The 22505-nt window shown below is 43.9% G+C and overlaps 1 protein-coding gene across 1 annotated transcript in view; it reads left to right on the top strand.

Moving 5' to 3' along the window:
- Positions 1–10089: 10089 nt before the first annotated feature.
- The window catches only part of FGF14 (fibroblast growth factor 14), a 531297-nt gene continuing 518881 nt past the window's right edge, over positions 10090–22505 (top strand). Inside the window, exon 1 of the mRNA XM_016203848.2 lies at positions 10090–10882. Within this exon, the coding sequence (XP_016059334.1) occupies positions 10675–10882 (208 nt within the window). The 5' untranslated portion in view covers positions 10090–10674. The remainder of the gene's footprint in view (positions 10883–22505) is intronic.

The raw sequence follows: 22505 nt of genomic DNA on the forward strand, positions 1-22505 counted from the left end.
AGAAAGATAATAAAAAGATAGAAATCATAGTAGGTAGATAATTAAAAGATAAAGCTTCTAATTTATTGTGAAGACCAGCTTAAAAGGAAAATACACTTTATGATGTTTTCTACAAATTAGTCTAATTTTAGATATACAAATATAACATTGGAAAGTGCAAAGTATTAATGAGGCATTTTGCTCATGACTTGTTGGTTAACTTGCTCATTTCCAGTAATTCCAGCGTGGATGGAGGTGGTGGAGAGGAGGTAACAGAAATGATGCCTTGGCCTTGGAAAAACTTTTAAAAAGAGAACCTTTTAAGATTTTACCCAGTTGTTTCATGAAAATGGTTCAAACACGTGCCACATCCCTTTGTCCCTAAAGCGAGAGCTTTAAAAGAAACACCCACAAAAGCCCTTTCTGCAGGCAGCACCATGTCTCTCAGTTCTTTTTTAAATGTGACAAAAATCAGTGGTTAATTTAAGAAAAATTAAGTTCAAATAGCTGTGTGTATGTGTGTGTCCATGCAAGTTACATGTTAGAGAGAGAGAGAGAGGATGAGAGGAATTAGGGTAGAGAGAAGGGGAGAGAGAGAATTAACAAAGATGACCTGAATTTTTAAACTTTCATTGGTTGGTCTCACATAGAAAGAGCTGAAACCTAGAGACTCTAACAACTATTATAACAATCCTAAAGGCTGGCCAAATTTCTAATGAACTGGCTGCCTAAATGATGGAGATAAAATCAGCAGGCATACATGATACAGATTTGCAAATATTTATAAAATAAATAGAGCTATTAATCCTCAAATACATTAGATACAGACCAGCAGTCCATTTTGCTTTTGGTTGAATGCTATTCATTGCTGACTTTTGTATGTTTGAGATAAATATTCTTCATGTGCAGAAAACAGTAGGTTGGAGAGATGTGGTGCTTGAGAATAGACTATGGTACAAATAATTTTAATTTGTTCTGTGATTAGCACTCCGGGAAGGAATGACAAATAATTTATTTCGAATATCATCAGGCACATTATTCTCTGGGCTGACCAATTAGAAAAAGATTGAAAATGAGCCACAGTCTAAATTTCAAACTTTGTATTGTATTCAACATTTACTATTCCTTCTGAACTTGAGGCTATATTCTTTGATCAATCTTATGTGCCTGAACACTGTCTTTTCTTGAGACAAACCTCCTTGGTCTCACGGGTATTTCGCATGGGTCTCCTCGGTCCGAGGCACATATGCAGGAAGACCATGCACCCAGTGCTGTATTCAGATCAGAAAACAATGTCTTCTCTGGGCTGAACAAGCAGAAAAAGGCAATACCTCTGAACAACCAGTGAGAAAAAGGCAGTTTCAGGGTGAACCATTTAGAAGAAGATGCCCTTCCTAGTCTAGGCTAAGGCCTAGTGCACTGGCTTAATGGAACACAGCTTGTATTTTTGTCCTGACTCAGACCCCATTGGTTAGCTGCATTTGAAGTTTCAGTGTTCAGGAATTAAATGATCGTGTTTTGGTGCAAAATAGTGGTCCTTTCTTCTCCATATTGTAGGAAATTGAGACATTGATATGTGTGTTTTTTCAATTTTAGTTTTTCTCCCAAAATTGACTTGAGATTTTGGTGCCTGCTGCTAATGTTCATCTTGTAATCTAATGAAGATGGTAGAAGTATTATCAGAAAAGTATGTTTATAACTTTAAGTTTACTATAAGAATATTTCATGTGGCTGTGTACCATGAACACCATGACTTCCCGCCTTCCACCACCTGAACATCTTTGAAAATATCACTTTAATATATTCCTTAATGGAATAACATCTGACTCAGTTTACTGATGGAGCTTTAAAATGAACACATCCCCAAACTTGGGAATACCTATATAAAGCATGTGCTTATTTAAAAAGTTTAAGTAAAAATAAATAAAAAATATATCCTAATGTGTATCAGACTTTGAATAATGGCTTTTGATCAAAGGAAAGTGGTTGATCTGGAAGTTAAAATATAATTTTTTTGTATATTTTTATTTTAATTATACCCAAATTATGAAGTTCTTAAAAATAACTCAAAATATTGGCCTGGATGTGCTTGACTAATTATGCATTTATTGGCATGTTTACTTTTAAAAAACAAAAATTAATGCTAAGTAATAATTATCTTGAGCCATACATATGTGTGTATTCTATTGTTTACCTCATTCAGGCAAGTAATAAAGTGAAAGTGCATTATTGTCCACATGCCAATAATACATTACACCAAATCAATGTTCAAACACAACATTTTAGACATTTTTTACACCTGCATGGACAGCAATTCAATTATGTGCACTTAAATCTACAATATTATAAATGCTCATGGGGATGTTTGTTGACCTGAGCAAATAAATGGGATTTTCCCCCCTCACAATGTAATCTTCAGAATCTCAATTTATGTGGAAATTACAATTCAAGACTAAATAATTCAACATGTACACATCTGAGATTATTAGGGTGATGTATTAAGCAAGTTACATAGCTTTAATTTTTGACCTCTAGAAATTTATGGTCCAACAGACTTGTGCCATTAATTTTTGGAATGTAAATTCTCTCTGAGTTGGCATTTTTCTTTATTTACTTTGTAACTTAAATGTTAGAAATAAGGTGCACTTTTATTGTAATTTTTATATTAATTTTGATAAATTGCTTTATGAGTGACACATTTTAACTTAATGACAGGAACTTTGGTTTGCAAGGAAAATAATTGCATACATTTTCTTATGTGAGAATTGAATTTGGTTTTATAAACCTCTTTTTTGAGGAAACATAAGAAATAGCTCAGCCAAGTCATTTTCATTCAATTCAAAGTGAAAAGCACTGCAGATTCAATTTGAGTTTCTCTAAAAAGAGGCCTGTTAGGAGACGACGTTGGGTAGGATAATCAGGAAATACTTATAAGGAGGAAATAATCTCTGTTTATACATTTAATAGTGTGTGATAAAACCTGTGGATACTGGATTGCAGGCTTCATCGTCATGGCAGATGTTTAGGTATCAAACTCAGAGAGAAATGTTTATCAATGAGGCACCAGGTAACCTGTAGTGGCTTGGAACCTAGGCAGAGAAAATACAGTGTATTTATGTGGGAAAAGTCAGGAATACTGAAGCCATTGGATGTATTCTGGTTTCAAAACGTTTTAATATGGGAATTGGGGACTTAGAACTGTTTGAAAAGGTGGGAATGAAAGTCAGGTCATCTGCTCTCCATGAGCTCAGCCTGAAGCACTGAGAGTGGGTGCTCTCAAGAGCAAACGGGAATGCTGCTGTGATTTTTAGGAGAGCTACGGTTCTCAAAGATGCACCGGGAGTCCACTGTGAATCTCAAAGGGACATGCAGTTGCCTTCAGAGAATGGACCTTTTCACCTCTTCTCATTCCAGATCTATTTGAGGGCCTCTCATTGGGGAGCGCTAACCTGGGACCACATAGAAAGGGTACCTGGGGACACGTATTCCTGGCTTCTTCAGGCAGCTTGGAGCAGGGTATTGGTGGTGCTGATTTGACTCACTTTATTTTGCAGAGGGATGTGCCTCCTCTATTTAGGCACATATTCAATAATGTTATTCTTATTCTTCGGTTATCCAAATTTTAGAAAGTGAAGTTGTCCAGGGTAAATAAAATTCTAAATTTTGGAATATATGAACCTCTCCCCATATTGAAAAAGTTCAATGGACAAATTTCCCCACTGTAAATTAGGGTGATGAGTTTAAAAATCCAAAGCTGTCCAAGAGAGACTAAGGAACAGAATTCTATTCACTTCAAATCATGGACAACAGTGTCTTTCAACTGGGGACATACTTCCCTAGAATTAGCATAACAAAATCTTCAGTGAGTAGGGAGAAAGGAGAGTGTGGTTTGAAGTCATCCATTAAAAGTTACTGTTGCTTTGATTTGGTTTTAGCCAATATATTTAATTCACATTAAAATTTAAGTCACATTAAAGAAGGTTTAAAATGTTTATTAATAGGAGACATGCATTACCAAGGTCTAGAAACATCGATAAAATGGGTCACATGGCATTAAGTCCTCAAATTGTTTACAGCCAATTCTACGTGTTTAAGGTTAACTCACGCCTGCCTGAGAGGATGCAAATTAAGGTCCTCTGGACTCTTACTGGAGCTGTACAGGGAGCTGGGGCTTTACTGTCAGGCATATCTATATAGGCTGAGATAAAGTTCCTTTAGGTGTGAAAGGAAGGCTTGTGGCACTTTGTCAAGAGAAGCTCATATTTCTGAGGCCTCAAGGGAATTCACCTATTTTTGCCTGTCTCTCTTGGCAGGTTCCTCTCTGTTTTATTACTATACTTGCTGGACATAATAGGAACAAAGAGGTTTTTTTTTCTTACATTATTTTCCAGTATTTGGGGTCTTAAGACGCGACAATTAATTCTGCCTCTTCTTTCCTCACTACTTTCGAGTGATTTAATTAAGAAATATGACTGCATGAGTTAGAAAGATGGAAATAATAGGAATATTAGTTTTATTACTAATAAGGTTGTTTTAGGGAATGAAATTTGACCTGTGGACATGAATTAGTCTCCCTAAATACTTCCCCCACATCTGGAAATTACAATAATCACTCAAGGCACAGTTTGAATCTGGAGAGCACCCACCTTTACCCAGAACCCCTGCCTTTCATCTTCAACCCTGTCTCGGTCTGAGTTTCCATGGAAGATAAAGGTTCTAGTATAAGTAGTTTATTTGGGAGAGAATATAGGAGATGAGTGGGGAATGGATATAGGGAAGGGGAGAGGGCACACAGTGTGTTGATAAACCAGGTCTTCTGTTGGGAGACGGTCTTATCCCACAAGGAAAATCTGGGAAAAGATGTAAAACACGTGCCTCATCACTGCCCCTCCCACAGGGTAAGGGAGCCAAGGGAGTGGTCATTCCCAGGCTTTTCTGTGAGTGCCTGGACAGAGGGGCCTTCTGTGGTTTGGACAAAAACCCCTCAGGTTCAGAGATGGAGATACTGGCAGCTGGATGCCAGGGAGAGCACACTGGCAAGGCAGGATGAAAAGGGTATCCGTGAGGCACTGATGACGTCTGTTACGAACCCCCATAATGAGTTCAGAGAAAGACTGGTCTCCAGACCTGTTTCTAGATGATAGACTGTACACGTCAAGGCTGACCCAATGCTTTCTTTTTCTTTTTTCAATCCCCACCTGAGGACATGGTCACTGACTTTTAGAGAGAGAGTGGGGGAGAGAGAGAGAAACATTGATCTGCTGCCTCTGGGTCACGCCCCAACTGGGGACCAAACCCACAACCTAGGTATGTGCCCTGACCAGGAATCAAACCCAGGACCTTTCAGTGTATGGAATGACATTCCAACCAACTGAGCCACACTGGCCAGGGCTGACCCTTTTTGCAGAGCAGAACCGAAGCAGAGGAGTCTGAAAACTTTTTTGTAGGCAGGCAGATCCAGAGAGACAGAGAAAAGAAGGGGCAGGGCCACTCAAGTCACTCCTTCTTCATTGAGAAGCTGGGAGGGGGCAGAAAGGAGGACTGGAGTTACCTTTCCAGACTGTTGCCTCCAGGAGAGAGGAGCAGAGGTTTTCTATGCCATGAGTCAATGTAGGAACAGGGAGAGAGGAAGGAAATGGTACTAAGGAGTAGCAGAATTATTCTTTAAATAGTGATAATAATTGTTTTATTATTTGTATTTTTTAAACTAATTGTTTTTTTATTTATTGAGGGGAGAGAGAGGAAAGAGAGAGAGAGAGGGAAACACTGACTTGTTGCTCCAGTTATTTATACATTCATTGGTTGATTCTTGTATGTGCCCTGACCAAGGACTGAACCTGCAACCTTAGTGTATGAGGATGATGCTCTAACCAACTGAGCTAGTCAGCTGGGACAAAAATGATAATTAACACCAACAATAGAGAAGAAATAAGTGTGCAAAAAACAAAAGGCACCATCTTTTCAGAAAATGTTTACAAGGTAAATGTAGACACTGAGGCCTTACACATTGGTCTTTTTCTCTTTCTGACCAACTCTTTCTGCCAATCGCCTTTCCTTCTGTCTTTCTTCCCCTTTAATGATTAAGGCTTCATTGTCATGGTCACAGCTGTAGACTGTCATGGGTTTCATCTGACGGGCAGGGCGCAGGGCAGAGGAGACAAGGGAAGTGAGGTCTGACAGTGGGTTTTTGCAGTGGTGGCGGGTGGTTGGAAAGGGGCAGCTACGAGACAAGCAGCTGCTCCAGGGAAGGGAAAGGAAGAGTGTCAGACTAATTAAAGCCATAGGTTGATGGGATGTACTGGTGTTTTTCAATCCCTTTTTTAAATAAGTAAACAACCCAAATATAAGTGTTTTGTAATTAATACCAAACCAGTCCATAGATAGTAAGAGGATAAGCTGCTATAACAAAATCGCACAAAAACACAATGGCTCCAAAAAAAAAGTTTCTTTCTCTGTCATCTGACGGTGCAGAGGTCGGTGGGCAGTCCAGGGTAAGTTGGTGGCTCTGGCCAAGGTCACGGGTGTCTTTTGTCTTGTTACTTTATTCCCGGGATGTGTTCCTGTCCATGATGTCAAAGCTGCTCACACTGTTATTTCTGCTCACAAAAAAGACAAAATAAGTGGAAGACAAGCAACTTCCTCTGAAGAATGTGACCGGGAAGTTCAATGTGTCACTTCTGCCCACATCTCTTTCGTCAGGATATAGTCACAAAACCACACTTAACTGCAATGGAGGCTGGGGATTATATTTTCTCTCTGGGTATCCACGAGTCCTTTCAAAACTGTGGTGGGGGTGGGGTTTTATTACTAAAAGGAAAAATAAAGTAGAAGAGTAACTTTTGGGGACAATTAGAAAAAGCATGCTGAGACAGTCACAGAGATTTTTGATAATGTCATAGAAGTTCATATGTCCTATATTAAAATAAAATGTGTATTTTATTGTGACCTGAAATTCTGGTCATTGCATTTACTTTTAGGTCTCTTTACTATGATATGGCTGAAGGTGAGTTTCAATTTTAAATGGACTTGATTATGAATACTGGGTTTATCTTATTTCAGCCTTATGAACACAGTTTTAAGATCTTTCTACCTGTATCTACTAGATTTTATTGTTCTTTCTTACAGTTACCATGAGGCTTTCTTTATTTTATCTTTACTCACATGCATTCTAATGCCTACATTTACTTTCTAATAGTTTTCTTATTTGGTCACCTAATATTGATTTGAATGTAGTATGGCAAAGGGTAAGTAAATATTTTGATATCTTCCAAAAAAGAAAAAAAAACCAACTTAAATAATGGTCTGAACTCAGGTCAGTGTAAATAACTTTGAATCATCCTTAAACCAGAGGCGCGCAGAAATATGGGTTGACTCTTGGACCACCCTTGGCCTTCTTTGTTGTGTAACTGAAAACCTGCTTTAATATTATAGGTTAGCATGAAATACGGAGCCTTGTGCAGCTATTTTCGCAGGTTAGATGCTCAGAAATTGCTAGTCCTTTGGACCAAATGTAACCTGAATCAGTGTTTGGCCATCTTTTCTAGACAAAAAATATTTGGTATTTTTTTGTTTGTTTAGTAATGTGAATAATATCCTATGTAAACTAAGTATAGAAAAGAATTATAGAAATTTCAGACATTGTAATAAAAGATTTCTCCTTCCTTTAAACAGCATAAAAGAAGAGAAACAACTAGCACAGAGCCTGGAATAATAGAATCTCAATAAATAGCAGTCACAGTTAATTACCTTTTATGTTGGTCACAGGACAAAGAAGTAATCAGTTTTCCACCAATACATGGCGAAACTTCCCACAGCTTTCTGGCAGTCATGCTGTATTGTAATAGGGAGCAAATTCACTGTTACAATGCAGACAAGAGTTCAGTTTGGAAATGTAAGGAAAGCTGGTTAGAGAAATACTCTCTTTACACAAACACAGCATACAGAAAGATCCAATAATTACAGAACATCTCCCCAGATTTTACCCTACTTGTGAAATACCCCAGGGAACTCAGCAAGCTTTTAGGGAAACTTTACAGCTTTGGGAGTTCAAAAGACCTAGATGGAGGCTGTTTTTTATCCAGTTGTTTCTCTGGCATATAGACAGTGGTAATAGACTGGGATATTCCAGAACCCCTCTGTCCCCAACAGGACACCAGAATGTGATGGAAGTGGCATATGATATCTGTCCCTGATTGATATAAAAATAATCCTAATGATTTCGCAGTGCTATGCCAGTTTTACTCTTTGAAAAAAGAATTCTAGCCTTCAATTTTTTCAGCCTTCTTCTCCTAAGTCATTTGCTACTAAATGCATGAACTCTTAGTATCTTCTCTTTCTTTACTTCCCAAACTTCATTTAGACTCCAGTTAATCATAGTAACTTTTTAAAGCTATGACATGATTCTTTTGGCACATTGAGGCCATATCCCTATTTAACTTTCTGGTTTCTTTACTTTAATAGAATTTACTTGTTTTAAATTCCTTTTCTATCTTACCTAAAGTTGACCAATGTTTCCTCAAAGGGTTCCAGATACTGGATGCAAATTTTGGCATCTCAAAATGCCTCCTAAATATTAGAAAACACTAGCAGTGGGGAAGCTGTTTACTACATTTTCTTTTCTTCCCTTCCCTTTTCTTTTTCTTTTTTCTTTCTTTTTTTGATAACTGACTTTTCTTTAAAATCAGTTTCTTCTATTTATCCTCAACAACATAAATCTACATCTACTTGTTTATAAGATAGTTTGAAATCCCATGCAGTAGAAGCAGTTTTAATTTTTTGAAATTTAAATGGAGCTTCTAAATACATATTTTTAGAAATTTATGTCAATTTTTCTATAAAATGGAAATAAGCTGAAATAACTTTAATTCATTTACCTAACGAGAGTGAGAGTGGCCACTTTTACTTTTCCAAGCTCCTCAGTTCACAGATAAGATGAAATGTTAACACATACTAATGTCGAGTACGCTGGAGTTTGTTATTTATTCTTTGTAACAGTTTGTACTATTTTTGTACATAGCATTGTTTCCCTAAATAAAACAACAGCTCTGCCTTAAACCTTTTGATTTCTCTGGGAAAGTAGAGAGCTGGTTCATATCTTGGCTTCTGTCTTGCCCGTTTGGTTAGTTTAGATTGTGGTGGCTGGTGACAAGACTGTACCTGAGCGTAGCTGAGAAGTGAGGAAGGGGGCATTTAGTGCTCAGTTAATGGTCACAGAAACAAGCAATGAATTAGGGCGTGATTTAAGCAGAGTGCTTTCTGGGCAAAAAAAATTATTTGATGGTAACGAATTGTCTGTCTAGAAAAGGCATAAAAACTCTCCCTTGGACCTCTGACCCCTCCCTCCCCAAATACATCTTGGCCCCTACATTTCAGCGGTTGTCCTTTTAACAAGGCTGTTTCTGCAAGTACACATTTGTCACATGCCTAGTTTATATTTTTCCAAACAGCACTTTCAGTAGGATTCCAGTAAGAACGAAAGGAACCTGAGTTTTCCTTCATGGTCTGGATGCTGCTTTTGCAGATAGAAGGTGGAAGGCATGTGGGCTGTGAAGAGGGGTCTTCAACTGCAGTTTCTCTTTCACTGCCCCCGCCCCCCCACACGTATTTTTATTTATTTATTATTATTTTTTAAGGTCGACTAATTATAATTGTTCATTTTTCCTTTCCAAATGCACTTTTAACAGAAGGCTGTGCCGGATGGCCGCAGGAGCCCCCGCCAGCCGAGCCGAGCGGCGCCGGGAGAGGGCGAGGGGCGCGGGCGGCGCGGGGCCTGGCGAGGGGCGGGCGCGGGGCGGCGCGGGGCGGCGCGGGGCCGCAGTGGCGCTGCCCTCCCCGCGGGCGGGGGCGTCTCGCTGCTGACGGCCTCGGAGCACGTGGCTACGTCACGGAAAGCCAGGCTTTTCAATGCAAACTTCAACTCCTCCTCCTCCCTCGCATGCCTGTAACTCCCATCGCGCTGGGCGAGGAGCCGGAGGGGAGCTTTTCCCCATGCTCTCCGTCGTCGGAAACTGGGAGGGTGAGAGGCGGGGAGACGGGCGACTGGGGCACCCTCTGCCCGCTGCCGGCCTGACCAGGGGAGGGGGCGCCTCGATTGGCATCTTCTCTTCGCGGTGATAGAGAACTGCGGGTTCAATCCGATGCCACTGGGCACTGGCGATTGATTATAAAAAAAAAAAAAAAATCGACCCTGGGCGAAGGGAGGCTGTGTCTTCGGCTGTCAGACTCGATCTCCGAGGTGGTGCTGGTGTGTGAGTGCGCGCGCTGGTGGCTTTTTTTCTTTTTCTTTCCTTTTTCTTTTTTTCTTTCTTTTTTTTTCTTTTTTTCTTTCTCTCTCTCTCCTAGGGGCTACACAATGGCAGTCTCCTCTCACTGAGATGAATCCTGCTTCGCCTCCCGCAGACCCACCCATCCTCATAGCGATCCAGTGAAGGCTATGGTTTTCTCTTTGGGCATCTTTTGTGCATTCCTGTTCTGCCTGATTAGTTCTGCTCTCAGTTGGGATTTCTTTGCTTTTTTGTTTGGCTTCATGCTGAAAAAGGATTTTTCCCCCAACCCTTTGGTAACGATCCAGTGGTGATCAAGAGGGATAAATCGTTCACCCTGGCCGAAAAAAAACAATCACTGAGAAGTCTCAAAGAAATAGACCACGTGAGGGGAAAAAACTGGGAGAAGATTCGGAATTTTATCGTTTTTCCTATGGTAAAACCGGTGCCCCTCTTCAGGAGAACTGATTTCAAATTATTATTATGCAACCACAAGGATCTCTTCTTTCTCAGGGTGTCTAAGCTGCTGGATTGCTTTTCGCCCAAATCAATGTGGTTTCTTTGGAACATTTTCAGCAAAGGAACGCATATGCTGCAGTGTCTTTGTGGCAAGAGTCTTAAGAAAAACAAGAACCCAACTGGTAAGCAAAACATGCATCATGTTATGTTTTTCCTCGTAATAGCGTGTCTGTTGCTCACGGAGCTAGATCTGCAGTTGTGCTCTGCAGGAAGGCGGGGAGGCGGAAAGGACCAGGACGGTGTTGCATATCGAGGTGTTGCATGGATAAACAAGGAACAGCTGGATCGGCGTCTGTGCGCCAGAAAACCATGGCCAGCTTCCCTCGGCTGTGACACAATCTATCAGTAGGAGGGAGGTGGAAACTTTTTTTTTTTTTAAAATGTATTTGGTTGCCGAGGTTTGGTGGACTATTGAAGGGCTGTGGCTTAAGGTTTTTGCCCGAGGCAGGTGAAGCTTCCGTAGTGGCCAGGAAAAAGCACCGCGAGCTCTCCGGACTTCTGCTGCAGGTTCGGGGACCTAGCTCGGTGCCGAGGACCTGCTCTAGACTTTCTGATGAGCTTGCACAATATTCGCCACCCCATCACCTCTCCTCAAAGTAAAAGATGCCCCCTCCCTCGCGGCCCCGCTCCGCCGTCAGCCCCCGCCTCCCTCCTCCGTCTGCTCCCGGTGCCCGAGTATTAACTCGTTCCCGGGTCTGCCTCCGACACCTCCTGCTACTGGCAATAGTTGAGCGGGGCTTATTTGGATGGGGTGGGGGTGGGGGGGGGACTCCAGACCCAGATGACAAACTCGGCCCTCTCTAATATATGTAATTAAAACCCCCGTTTCAAAAGCAGTATCACACCCCTGAGTCCGGGTCCCACGGGTGGGATCGGGTCGGCCGTGAGTCCCTGTTTCAGTCTCCGGCGATCTTGCGCCCCCATTCTAAAGGGCTCCGACCAGGAAACTTGCAGTACATTACATAAGAAATGCAAATGCAGGTGATTCGGGAAGTTGGGTACCCGGGTTCACTTCCCGGTATTTCAGTCTGAGGTGCTTGGGGGCGGCTGCGGAGCTGTGGGAGAGCAGCCCCGGGAGGCCAGGCCGGAGGGCTGCGTGGTGGTGGCGGCACGCCGGCGAGAAGCTTGGGAGCAGCGGGCTCGGGAGCGGTGCGCGCTGGCATAGGGGGTGTGTGGCGTCACCCCCGCTCGGTTCAGGATGGGGAGGAAGAAGGGGCCCGGTGTTTGTGTCTGGGGCAGCATTGGGGGGCGGGGGCGACGAGGGCCGGGCCCTCCTGCAGTGACAGCCGGGGCGCTGGAGGCTCCTGACGCTGGCACTGCGGTGTAGTAGATCATGGATCTCCATAGCCCCGCTGGCACCCGGATCCCCAGCCACCCGGCAGCAAGTGGCTGCTGCCTCCCTGCCTCGGGAAACCTTGCTGAGGCGCTGCAGCTGGGGCGGCGCGCTCCAGGGGGCTGGGTGCGAGCGGAGGGGGAGGGGAAGGGGGTGTGGGTAGGCTGGGGGCGGAGGCGGTGGGGGCGGAGGCTGAGCTCGGGGTGCGTGCCCACTGCTGCGGCAGAAGGAAGCTGCGAGTAGTTAGCGGGTCCGAGAGAGCAGGTGCTCGCGTGCGGGCGGAGGGCGCCCCGCAGTTGCCCCCGGCGGGGAAGTTTGCGTGGCTTTTGAGGCTCCGGGAGTAGCCTCTGGCTACCCGCGGGCGTGGCGCTGCAGCGGGCTCCGCGCCTCTGCCCGGGAACGGTCGTCCCCTGCCTCTCCCGGTCCCCGCCGCCGCCTCCTGCGAGCCCTCCCGCCCTTGTCCTTTTACCCTTCCCTCTCACCTCCCAGCCTTCGGCGGCTCTGAAAGGCCGCCGCCGGGCCGAACATTCCCCAAGGAGAAGCAGCGTTGTCGCCTCACCATCCGCGGTGCCAATTCAGCTGCGAGGCGGCCCCCACCCCCCGCATCTAGCCCCACACTTGTTGATGCCTCGATCATTCCTGGGTTTGCAACAGTGTCTCACGAGTTAATGTGAGCACCCTTCTCACAAAGACTTCCCAAAGTGGGGCACGCCGAGGGCTGTACTTGGAAGGGGAGGGCTTACTCCCTGACACAGTAAGAAGAGTGATTTTTGAAGCTTCCTTGTATCCTCTGGAAAGATTTAGCCCCGGTCTGAGAAAGGAATAGTGTAAAAGCATTAAAAAAAAAATTTTTTTTTTTTAATACTTGGCCATTTGTCTAGGGACCTTGAACTCAGCCTCTCCATAGTACTGGAGAGTGGGAAATAACTCAGCAAAGACTAGTAAGTTTCCTTACTGGCCTTTATAGTGTGTGTGTGTGTGTGTGTGTGTGTGTGTGTGTGTGTGTGTGTGAGTGTGAACAGTTTCACTGGATACAATAACTTCCCCCAACACCAGGCACAAGACCTTTTCATTCCACCTCCCCTACCTACCCCACGTTCATCTCTCTGGAATAAAGTAGATATTTTTTTTCTTCCAAGGTGGTTTGGAAGGTGTCAAACAAATGACAAATTATTTTTAGAGCGATTTCTTTTGAACCTTATGAATGCTAAAGTACTTGGGTGTGTATCAGGTTAACTCAAAGTGTGCCAACAACATCACCAACTATTCTAACAGGATAGTTTAGTCTTAGATTGACAAGGGTTAGCATTTTTTAAATAATGGAACATTAATGTGTCACATTCTAAATCTCCCCTTCTAAAAGTTCTTGTTTTTTGAGCTGGAATCAAACTCATGCCTAGTCATTCCCTTTCAGCATTGTAGTTGGCGAGCTCCATTCTCTTTCTGCTATTAACATTAAGCCTGAAATCATTTTCAGGTTTTTGATCCCAAGATAGCAGTACAACTAAGAAGTTAATTGGGTAATTAAAATGAAACAAAGACTGAAATCCTCTTGACTGTTAAAACCAAAAAGAACAGATTGACTACTACCTATTATGTTATCTTAAATCTAAAATGAAGACAATTAACTGGTTTCAAACTAAGAAGCTTGGCAGAATACCACAAAATATCAGTGCTAGGATCATGAATTTGGTGCAAAGACTCCTTATTAGATTATTTTTTTCTTCCCAATCTTTGCAAGTTATAAAATAATATACTGATTATTCCCAATTCTTTACATTGTCAACAAGTGTAGGTAGTCTGGTCAAGGGTTACTGGGAGGAGTTTCAGAGCTCTGCTACATAATCAGGTTGGTGTGAAAATAAGCAGATAATAGAGCGATGAACTTAAGGGCAAAGTTACTCATTTATGCAAGCTATTAATTAGTATTTAAATAGGAAGTGTTAATGAAATAGTTTTTGTAGTTTTTATGAAGAACATGAAGAATATATTTGCACAATACAGTACGTGCTTTTAAAAATAAATGGTAATAGCGTAGAAATCCTTGATATATATTTACTATCTTAATAAAAATGAACAAAATCTCACAATACAACTATTATCAGAGAACACACACACACATTTAAATGTCCTACTTTCCCCTACTTTCCTAGCAGAGCAATAGCTATATGTTTAGAATACATGTTACCCGATTCAGTTTTCACTGGTGTATGTCATGCAAAGTGACTGTATTTTAGGCAAACCATTAAATAGGAATAAGTCCAAGGCACTTATTTTGCCTAGAGGAGGGCTAGATATGTTTCTTTAAACCAGTAATGATACTTTGGATTAGCCAGTGTGTATCACACACCAGTTTGAGAATTAATCTGGGTCATTGAACTTTGAGTGATGGCTGCAAAAAGGAAGTCCACAATAAAGATAAATCCTTTAAGGTCATGTCATGAATCTCTCTTCAGACACATAGTTTACAACAAGCAAAGGAAGCCGCGAGCCCTCGAATACATATGCCCACTTGACCACACACACGAGACCCCCCAAACTTCCATGGAATGATAGGATTTTGGAAAGCACAGATTTTAAGATAAATTGTAACTGAAGTTAATTTTATTGAGTACCAGTGTTCGTGGCAAGGAGGGTAGGAAGCAGATGCCCTAGATCTACTTTTGCAGAGCATATTTAGAAAATCCCACACACTGGAGGCCCTGAGTGTCCCTTTCTGAACTCAGTTTCCCTCTCTGCCCTGTAACTGAGATGAAACACGCAGGGCTTGGTAGGATTTATCGGCACTTTCTATTTCCTGCTTGCTTTGGTGTCTTTCAGCTCTGCTTTTGCCTTTCTCTAAGCTGTTTTAGGTGGCGAAACACCTGGTATGTCAGTGTTACTCATGTACATATACGTTATTCTTTTAAAGCTACTTCCTTTACATCTAGGGCTGTCATGGCTTTTAGAAGTGAGAAAATAGGGACAGAGGGAAGAAAAAAGAGTAAGCATTTTTTACGCCTTCTCGGCTTGCCGACTCATCCTGGTTTCCTGTAGGGCTGGGTGAGCCACCAATGGGCCACAAATCTGAATTTCTAAACACTGAGCATGTATCAGATGGAGACACTCAGACTTATATCCAAGTTAACAAGTGTGAAATCCAATGCATGATAATCTAAACTTGGTTTTCACGATGAAGATGACTTTGGCTGTACCCATTTCCAGCTTGTTCCTTTCTTAGACTGCATCCACAGCTCACATTTTTTCAAATGATGCATTGCTTTCGGAAGGTGGTAAGTGAATTCTATACTATATTTCACTTTCCCCGCAGGGAATCATTCCTTTAAACATGCTCAAACCCAGTCTTCCATGTTTTAGCAACACAAACATTGGGGACTTTTGTGAAGTGTTGTTATACATATGGTAGCAAGAACAACAACCAAAGTTTTCCCTCCTTAGCACATTTTGGCATCATAACTCACTCACTTGACTCATAAGCTTTCTATAAATACTGTGTAGATGTCTCAAAATGGAAGCATTTATTCAAAATAGTTTCCTGTGCCTTAGGGGAAACAGTCGGGATGTTTGAATGGTAGAGTTGAAACACTGCATTGTGCCTGTATTAATAACAAAACCTTTGAGCCCAAGTTAGTACCGTCTCCCGGAGGGACTGTGGGTCAGGGAAACTCCTACCGACACACCTGCCTGCCCAGTGCCACAGTCTGGGCGGTGGTGCCTAGGATTCTACTTTGTGTGCCATACCAGATACAGTTGCAAGGATTGAACCTGAGCACTGAAGGGCAGGGGATCTTCTGAGGGAGATTCTCAGTTCCCTCATATGCCGGTAGAAGTACACTAATGTTTTTGCTATTCTGCCTTTTAAGTACCAAGTATATCCTGATGATATATATATATGTGTGTGTGTGTGTGTTATATCACACATATATTTATATTTCCCTAGTTGCTACAAACTAATTTTCTGCTTTGTTCATTATGTAAAAGGTCGGATGATGAAGCCCAGGGAGGTTGAACAAAGAATTCCCAGGGCCATCCCAAACATAAAGGCAAAAAGAGGTACAATGCAGACATGCTTTACAGGGAACGCGAAGTTTTTATTTAATCTACTAACACCATCTAAGAAAGTCACTCAACGATCGTTGGGCACTATCGCCATTATCATTGTCCCCTGACAAAAACTCTGGCTATGACACATCACAGGTTCTTAATGCATTTTTATTAAGTGGATTCTAGTGAGAAGTAGGATTCTCTGAGACAGTTCACTGCGCCCCTTGGTACTCTCAAGCCCTGCACGGAAAGTGTGGGGGCACCATTCGTGTCCCTCTGCTAGAGGGACAAGCATTCATTTTCTTTTGTAGACTTTGATTTTCTTCTTACAAAGGAAGGCGTTCGGCCCGAGCAGCTGTGCTCCCCTTCTCTCTGGTGAACCCCGTTCTGTGAGGATGGTGACCGGGCTCCTTCCTGAGGGCAGGTCCGGCCCAGCCTCCGGCGGCGGTGGTTCGGGGGAAGCGCCCCCCTCCGAGCGGTGGTTCGGGGGAAGCGCCCCCCTCCGAGCGGTGGTTCGGGGGGAAGCGCCCCCCTCCGAGCGGTGGTTCGGGGGGAAGCGCCCCCCTCCGAGCCCGGCTTTGCCGCCGTCGCGCCGCCGGCTGCAGACTCGGGAGCCGCGCGCGCTTCCCTCCGCCACGCTCCCCTCAGGAGCTTCCTCCTTCCCGAGCCGCGGTCAGAGGTGGCGGGCGCGGGGCGCCGTGACCTCGGGCCGGGAGCCCCGGAGTCTTCAGGGGCGCGGCCCGGCAGGCCCCACGGCTTGCGGGAGAGCCCCGCTCTCCAGGGCTCTGTGCCCGTTCGCCGCCCGCGAGCCCCGAGCCGGCCACCTCCGCGGCGCGGATCTCCTTCCAGGAGTCGGGCCCCCCGGCGCTGCGGCCCGAGCGGGGCTCGGAGTCGCCTACAGGAGCCCCGCGAGGTCGGTTACGGAGGCCAGGCGCGCTCCTCCTTCGGGTGTGACCGGCGGCCAGACTCCTCGGACCCGCCACCTCGCGCGCCCCTCGCCTCCCAGAGCCCGGGCTCCGCTGCGCAATGCGGCGGATGCGGCCCGTCCGAGCCGCCGTAGCGCGGGAAGTTTGTGTTGCCACAGAGACGACCTCTAACCTTCGGGGGGTCCCCGGGGGCTGGGAGAGCTTGGCCGCGAGCACGGCCGTTACTATGGAAACCACGTGGCCGGAAGCCGTGGTTTTGTCGCGACCCCGGCCGGCGCCTTAGTCGCTGCGCACGTTTGCGGGCCGCGCGCCCAACGTCCACGCAGGGGCGCTCGGTGCGGGAGTCACGTGGCCGAAGGGCGGCAAGAGTTTGGCCCCGGCCCACAGGTGGCCGCCTGCCCCGCGCCGAGCTGCGCGCTGCGGGGCTGAGAGGAGGGGGCGCGGGCCGCGGGGCGCGGGGGGCTCCGTCTTCCCCAGCCCAGGACCGGAGAGGAGGAGCCGGGGCGCGGTTTCCCGCGGCTGCTGAGGTCTGTGGTCTCAGAGCCCCCGGCTTGCTCCCGGGGTCTCAGGGCCCCCCAGCTCTCGGGCTCTAGGCTTCTGCCCCTTTCCGCCCAGTGCGGACCGTGAGGGAACTTTCCCCGGGACCCTGCTGAGTGTGTTTCAGTTGTGTCCTGAGGTCATGGACGGGCCAGGGGGAGCAGCGCTCCGGGACCGTGCGGACGGGCCTGTTGGAGGCGCGCCGGCGCCTTCGCGGTGGAGGAGGTGGCTGTTCCAACAGCTAATTTAATTTATTGATTTTTATTTTCTCATAATAAAACTTTTATTATGAAAATGTGCAAACATTGAAAGAATTTTAGCATATTAAAAGTAGTAATGTTGATATCTATACCCAAGAGCTAATTTTCAGTTTAGACACAAACCCAGCAGCTGGGAACCTGGGAAGGGTCAGACAGGTGGTAGTTACAGGTGACACCAAGAGAGCCGAGCGGGTGGTGCTGACACAGATGGCATCCCCTTGGACCTGTCGTATCCCCCAGGCCTTTTCCTGTCGCAGCACTTTTTGGGGGAGAGTCTGTCTACACTGGCTTGTTTTTCCTTCTGTCATCTTGGGGCTACCAGGGGGGAAAATCCCAAGCATTTTAAATCTTAAAAAACACACACTTCATTGTAAATTTAGAAATTGGAAAAGACTATTTTGAGGGCAGGATGATGCAAAACTCACGAGTTTGTAAAAGAACAGCTGTATCCAAATTGTGTTCCTGGTAGATGGAATAAATTAAGGTTACCTGCACAGGCAGCTTTAAACTTTTAAATGACTTTTTTTTTGTTGGCCCAGTTACCAAATAGCCTTTCCTTCTGATAAGAATGACCTTTCTGAAGTTCACATTTCAAAGAAACGGCCTTCAGTTCTTCAGAGAAGATGACAGGGTAGAATATTTACATCACAAAGGCACTGGGAAAGAATGCAAGTTGCACCAAGAAGGATTTCTGTCTCCTAAATCCAGATTTTGACAATACTTACAAGTCTTTATAGATGAATAGGGGAGGTGTTGAAATTGGTAAAAAGGATAGGTAGGCTTTGAATTGCTTCTTGAGCTGCGTTTCTGTTCTTGTAAGGGCTCAATTTATACGACAAGGCAGTTGTTTTTAATTTTTTGAAGAATTGAGTTTCCACCTGTATGACATCAAAGGACGGACCATCCAATCAACTTCATTATCTTCTATTTCCTTTTTTAGATAAGGGGGAAGATCTTCTACTCAGATGAAAATCAAAAGATTCTGTGTTTTAGATTTCTTTCTTTCCCTCTGTGTGCGTAGTTTTATTTAGTTCAAGGGCGAAGGCCTAAGAAAAATGTTCCTATCAGGCTCTGAATATCAGTTTCCAATTTGGCCAACTTCTAACCATAGAACTACTTTTATTTATTTTTTATTTAAAATATATCTTTATTGATTTCAGAGAGAGGAACAGAGAGGGAGAGAGAGTTGGAACATCAATGATGAGACAGTCATTGATCGGCTGCTTCCTGCACACCCCCAACTGGGAATCAGAGCCCACAACCCAGGCATATGCCCTGGCCAGGAATTGAACCTCCATCTCCAGGATCCTAAGCAGATGCACAACTGCTGAGCCACGCCCGGCTGGGCCATAGAACTACTTTTAAAAAGTCCTTTCAAGTTTCTTGTCAGATTTCAGTTGGGACAAACAGTAAATATTCCTGGCATTGTTGAACAACCCATTTGATTCAAGAGGTATCCCCAAAGAAGGTGCAGAAGATTCCACCCTCCTGAGATCCAGAGCCACCCCCAAAGATAACCACAAGGAAGACTTAGACAATTCCCCTGAGGCCTGGCAACCATCACTAGGACACTAGCCCAAAATGGAGTGCAACCCACGTTTCTGTTGAGCCGTATCTATCTGCGAATGGAGTGAAGCCCACATTTCTTTCTGGCTGCATTTTGGGGGCCCCCAACCTGACGGTTGCCAAGCCAAGTTCTCAGGACACAGAACAACACAAACAAGAAGGCATTAGCTTTCCCTGGGAGAGAAAGAATCAATAACCAATAGGACTTGGAAAGGAAGGCACAACATGAAGTTTTAACTTCCTCTCTTGACTGATTACTAACTACAGACAGATCTAGGAGGGCCAACTGGTAAGAATTCTCAACCTTTGCTCACTTCTGCCAGTTTTTTCAGGATACCATCTGTAAGCTCTAGAGTGAAGGTTGTTTAAAGTAGAGAGCTGAGCTCCTGTATCTACCAGAACTTGGTAATGCTTTACATTAATTGTAGTTTTAGTTTCCCCTTAGCTATTTAAGTAGTGGTTTACTGGAGAATCCCTCGGAGTCCTGTCAATCCTAAGAGGGGCCTATAGGGAGGCCCTCCTTTAAGGACGGACATGGGGGCGTCTGTAAGGCCACTAATTTGGTGGACTTTTGTTTATAGTCTTATAGTCTCTAGAGTGGAAAGGAAATTTGGATAGTGGATTAATAGGCTGTGAGTACTGAGATAAAGGAGTGTGATAAAGGGGAATAGTAGAAGTCGTGTCAGTCTTAATATCTTTTTTTAGGTACCTGTTATGTCCTCAATTTTCTTTAGCCTCTTGCAATTAATCTTTCAGTGAAACTATTTTGGAATCTTAACCGTTTTGAGGCTTTTATGCCAATTAAAAAATAGGTATTCCATTCTGTTTGTTTGACTTGGGAACTGTTACTTTCCAGTGCATTTATTAAATGATCATCTAAGTGAAAATGTTCCTCATAAAGACCCTTGTAATTCTAGGTTGTCTTAGTAAGATTTTTTTTTGCCATTTTTGTAGATATCTACAACTTCTAGGACCACAGTTCTCAGACATAAACTAAACAGGTAGCATGCTTAATTCTTTGAAACTTGAGGCTACCATTTCTTTAGCCAAGCCTTGGGTCTCTTGGAGCTAAATTAATACCTCTGTGGGATATGTTGCTGAGTGGGGAATTTTGTGGTATTTTTCAGTGTACCTCATTGCATGGGATTTTTCTTGAGGTTGGTGGGTGGCTTAGTGTTGCTCTAACTTCTTTCATGACCAATTTATTGTAGTCTTAGAGTCAGGTGGAGAACATTCTATCAGTTTTTAAGGCTCAACCTTGTGCTCACCAGTTTTGTGACATTGGCTTCCAAGATTCTCCTTAGCAATAGATCTATTCCTTTCTTTATAGTGGCAGATGCCCTATTGGCTTTTAATAATCCACCTTGTGCCTACTTAGATTTTGATGTGCTGTTTATCAGAAAAGTCTGAGTTTCTTTACTTATTTTATTTCCCTAAGTGCCCCAGCTGTTTATACTGTAGGCCAACCTTGAGACTTTTGGAGTCCCCTAACAGCTGCCACCCTAATTCAACCAGACTGAATTTCTGGCTGGCTGTGCACAGTTCCAGAGACTTGTGGCCAAAGGTATTTGCCTTATAGATGAAGTTGGCCACAAACCCAAATTTTGTGGCTCACTCAGTCTCACCATGAAATCCTAGAGTCTTTCATACCCCATTTTCTACCCGGGAGGATTAAGACATACATACCCGAAGAGCTCAGAATACAAAATAAACAGAGCTCAATCTGAGAGAAGCTTACCAGAGATCCCTAAGAGGGGCCAAAGAGGCAGCAAGCCAAAAGGCCTCTGTGGGTACCTTCACCTACATCTAGGAGCTGTCCCCGAAATATCTTTATCAGCTGTCTGGATCCCATCTTGTTGTCAGAACTGTCAATTGACAAAACTAAAACAATCTAGTAACAAGTTTGATGTCCTTTGTTCAAGCGAAAACAAGTCACAGATTGGGGAGTACAGTGCCTCACAAGACAGAGCATTTTTCCTGAGACATTATGGGCAAGAGTGAGGCTTATGGAGAGCATTAGAAGAAGCAACGGGGAAATGGTGCGTGATTGTCTAGGAGATTGGGATTTTCTTATAAGGGTAGGAGGTGCTATTTTCTAGTGTAAGGTAATCCAGCCAAAGCTGAGTTGGAGGATTGTGATTGGTGTATGCTAGTTTTCCTTGACAGGTATTTCCAATGCGTGCAGGCTGACTAAGGTTTAGATTTATGACATGGGCCAGGCCAGTGGGGTGGCCTCCATTCTGTGGGTCCTTCAGGTTTGAATTAACTTTTCAATAGTCAAGAACAGATCCTGTGTTCTGTGTGATGGTCAGATTTACCCTTTAGACAATCTTTGTGACTATGGAGTGGAAAATAGGTTTGAGCGGGGCAAGGCTGATGGTAGAAAGGCCACAGAGGAAGCAATTGAAGTATAAGTGGTGAAGTCCAAAATAAGGCAGTGAAGGGGTTGGAGTGGAATTGGAGTCCAGTTATCTCAGTGGTTAGTTTGTGTTTGGGAAGGAAGGAGAGAACCTGTGGTTTTGACCATAGGTTTTTGATTTGGACCACTCCTGTTGATTCTGATCCACTGATCACTTGCCAGTAGAACACCCCCATCTCCTTGAAACATGGAGTAAAAATTTGGCTCTCTCTAGACTGCTCATATCCAAGGGGCTGTGGTAGGTTTTAATAGGAAATAGAAAACTTTAACACATTTCTTGTCCTACATCAAAATTTAAATAGGCAGTTCTAGGAGAGTTGCTCTGGGACAAAGAGTTCATTTTCTTGACTTCAAACCTGGAAGTACGTAGGGGTGGAAAATATGCTTTATAATAAAGTCTAAAAGTTCTTTTTATGATAATATACAATTCTTTGTCAATAGCATATGTTTCTGTGCACAATACTTTGTTCAGTTTGAGGATTCAAGTAGTGTACTTAAAAGCCAAGTTTTCAGATAACTATTCATGTCTGGGAAGAAAAGAGAAGGAAGTGTGAACTTTATTGAATTTACATATGTAAGTGTGTGCACCTGCTTTTTAGATAGAAATGAATGTAGTTGTAATTAAAATGCCTTTTTTCCATATAACATTTTGTTGTCTGT

Source organism: Miniopterus natalensis, chromosome 2 (genome assembly GCF_054644295.1).
Source record: "Miniopterus natalensis isolate mMinNat1 chromosome 2, mMinNat1.hap1, whole genome shotgun sequence".
In the NCBI taxonomy this organism is placed as follows: domain Eukaryota; kingdom Metazoa; phylum Chordata; class Mammalia; order Chiroptera; family Miniopteridae; genus Miniopterus; species Miniopterus natalensis.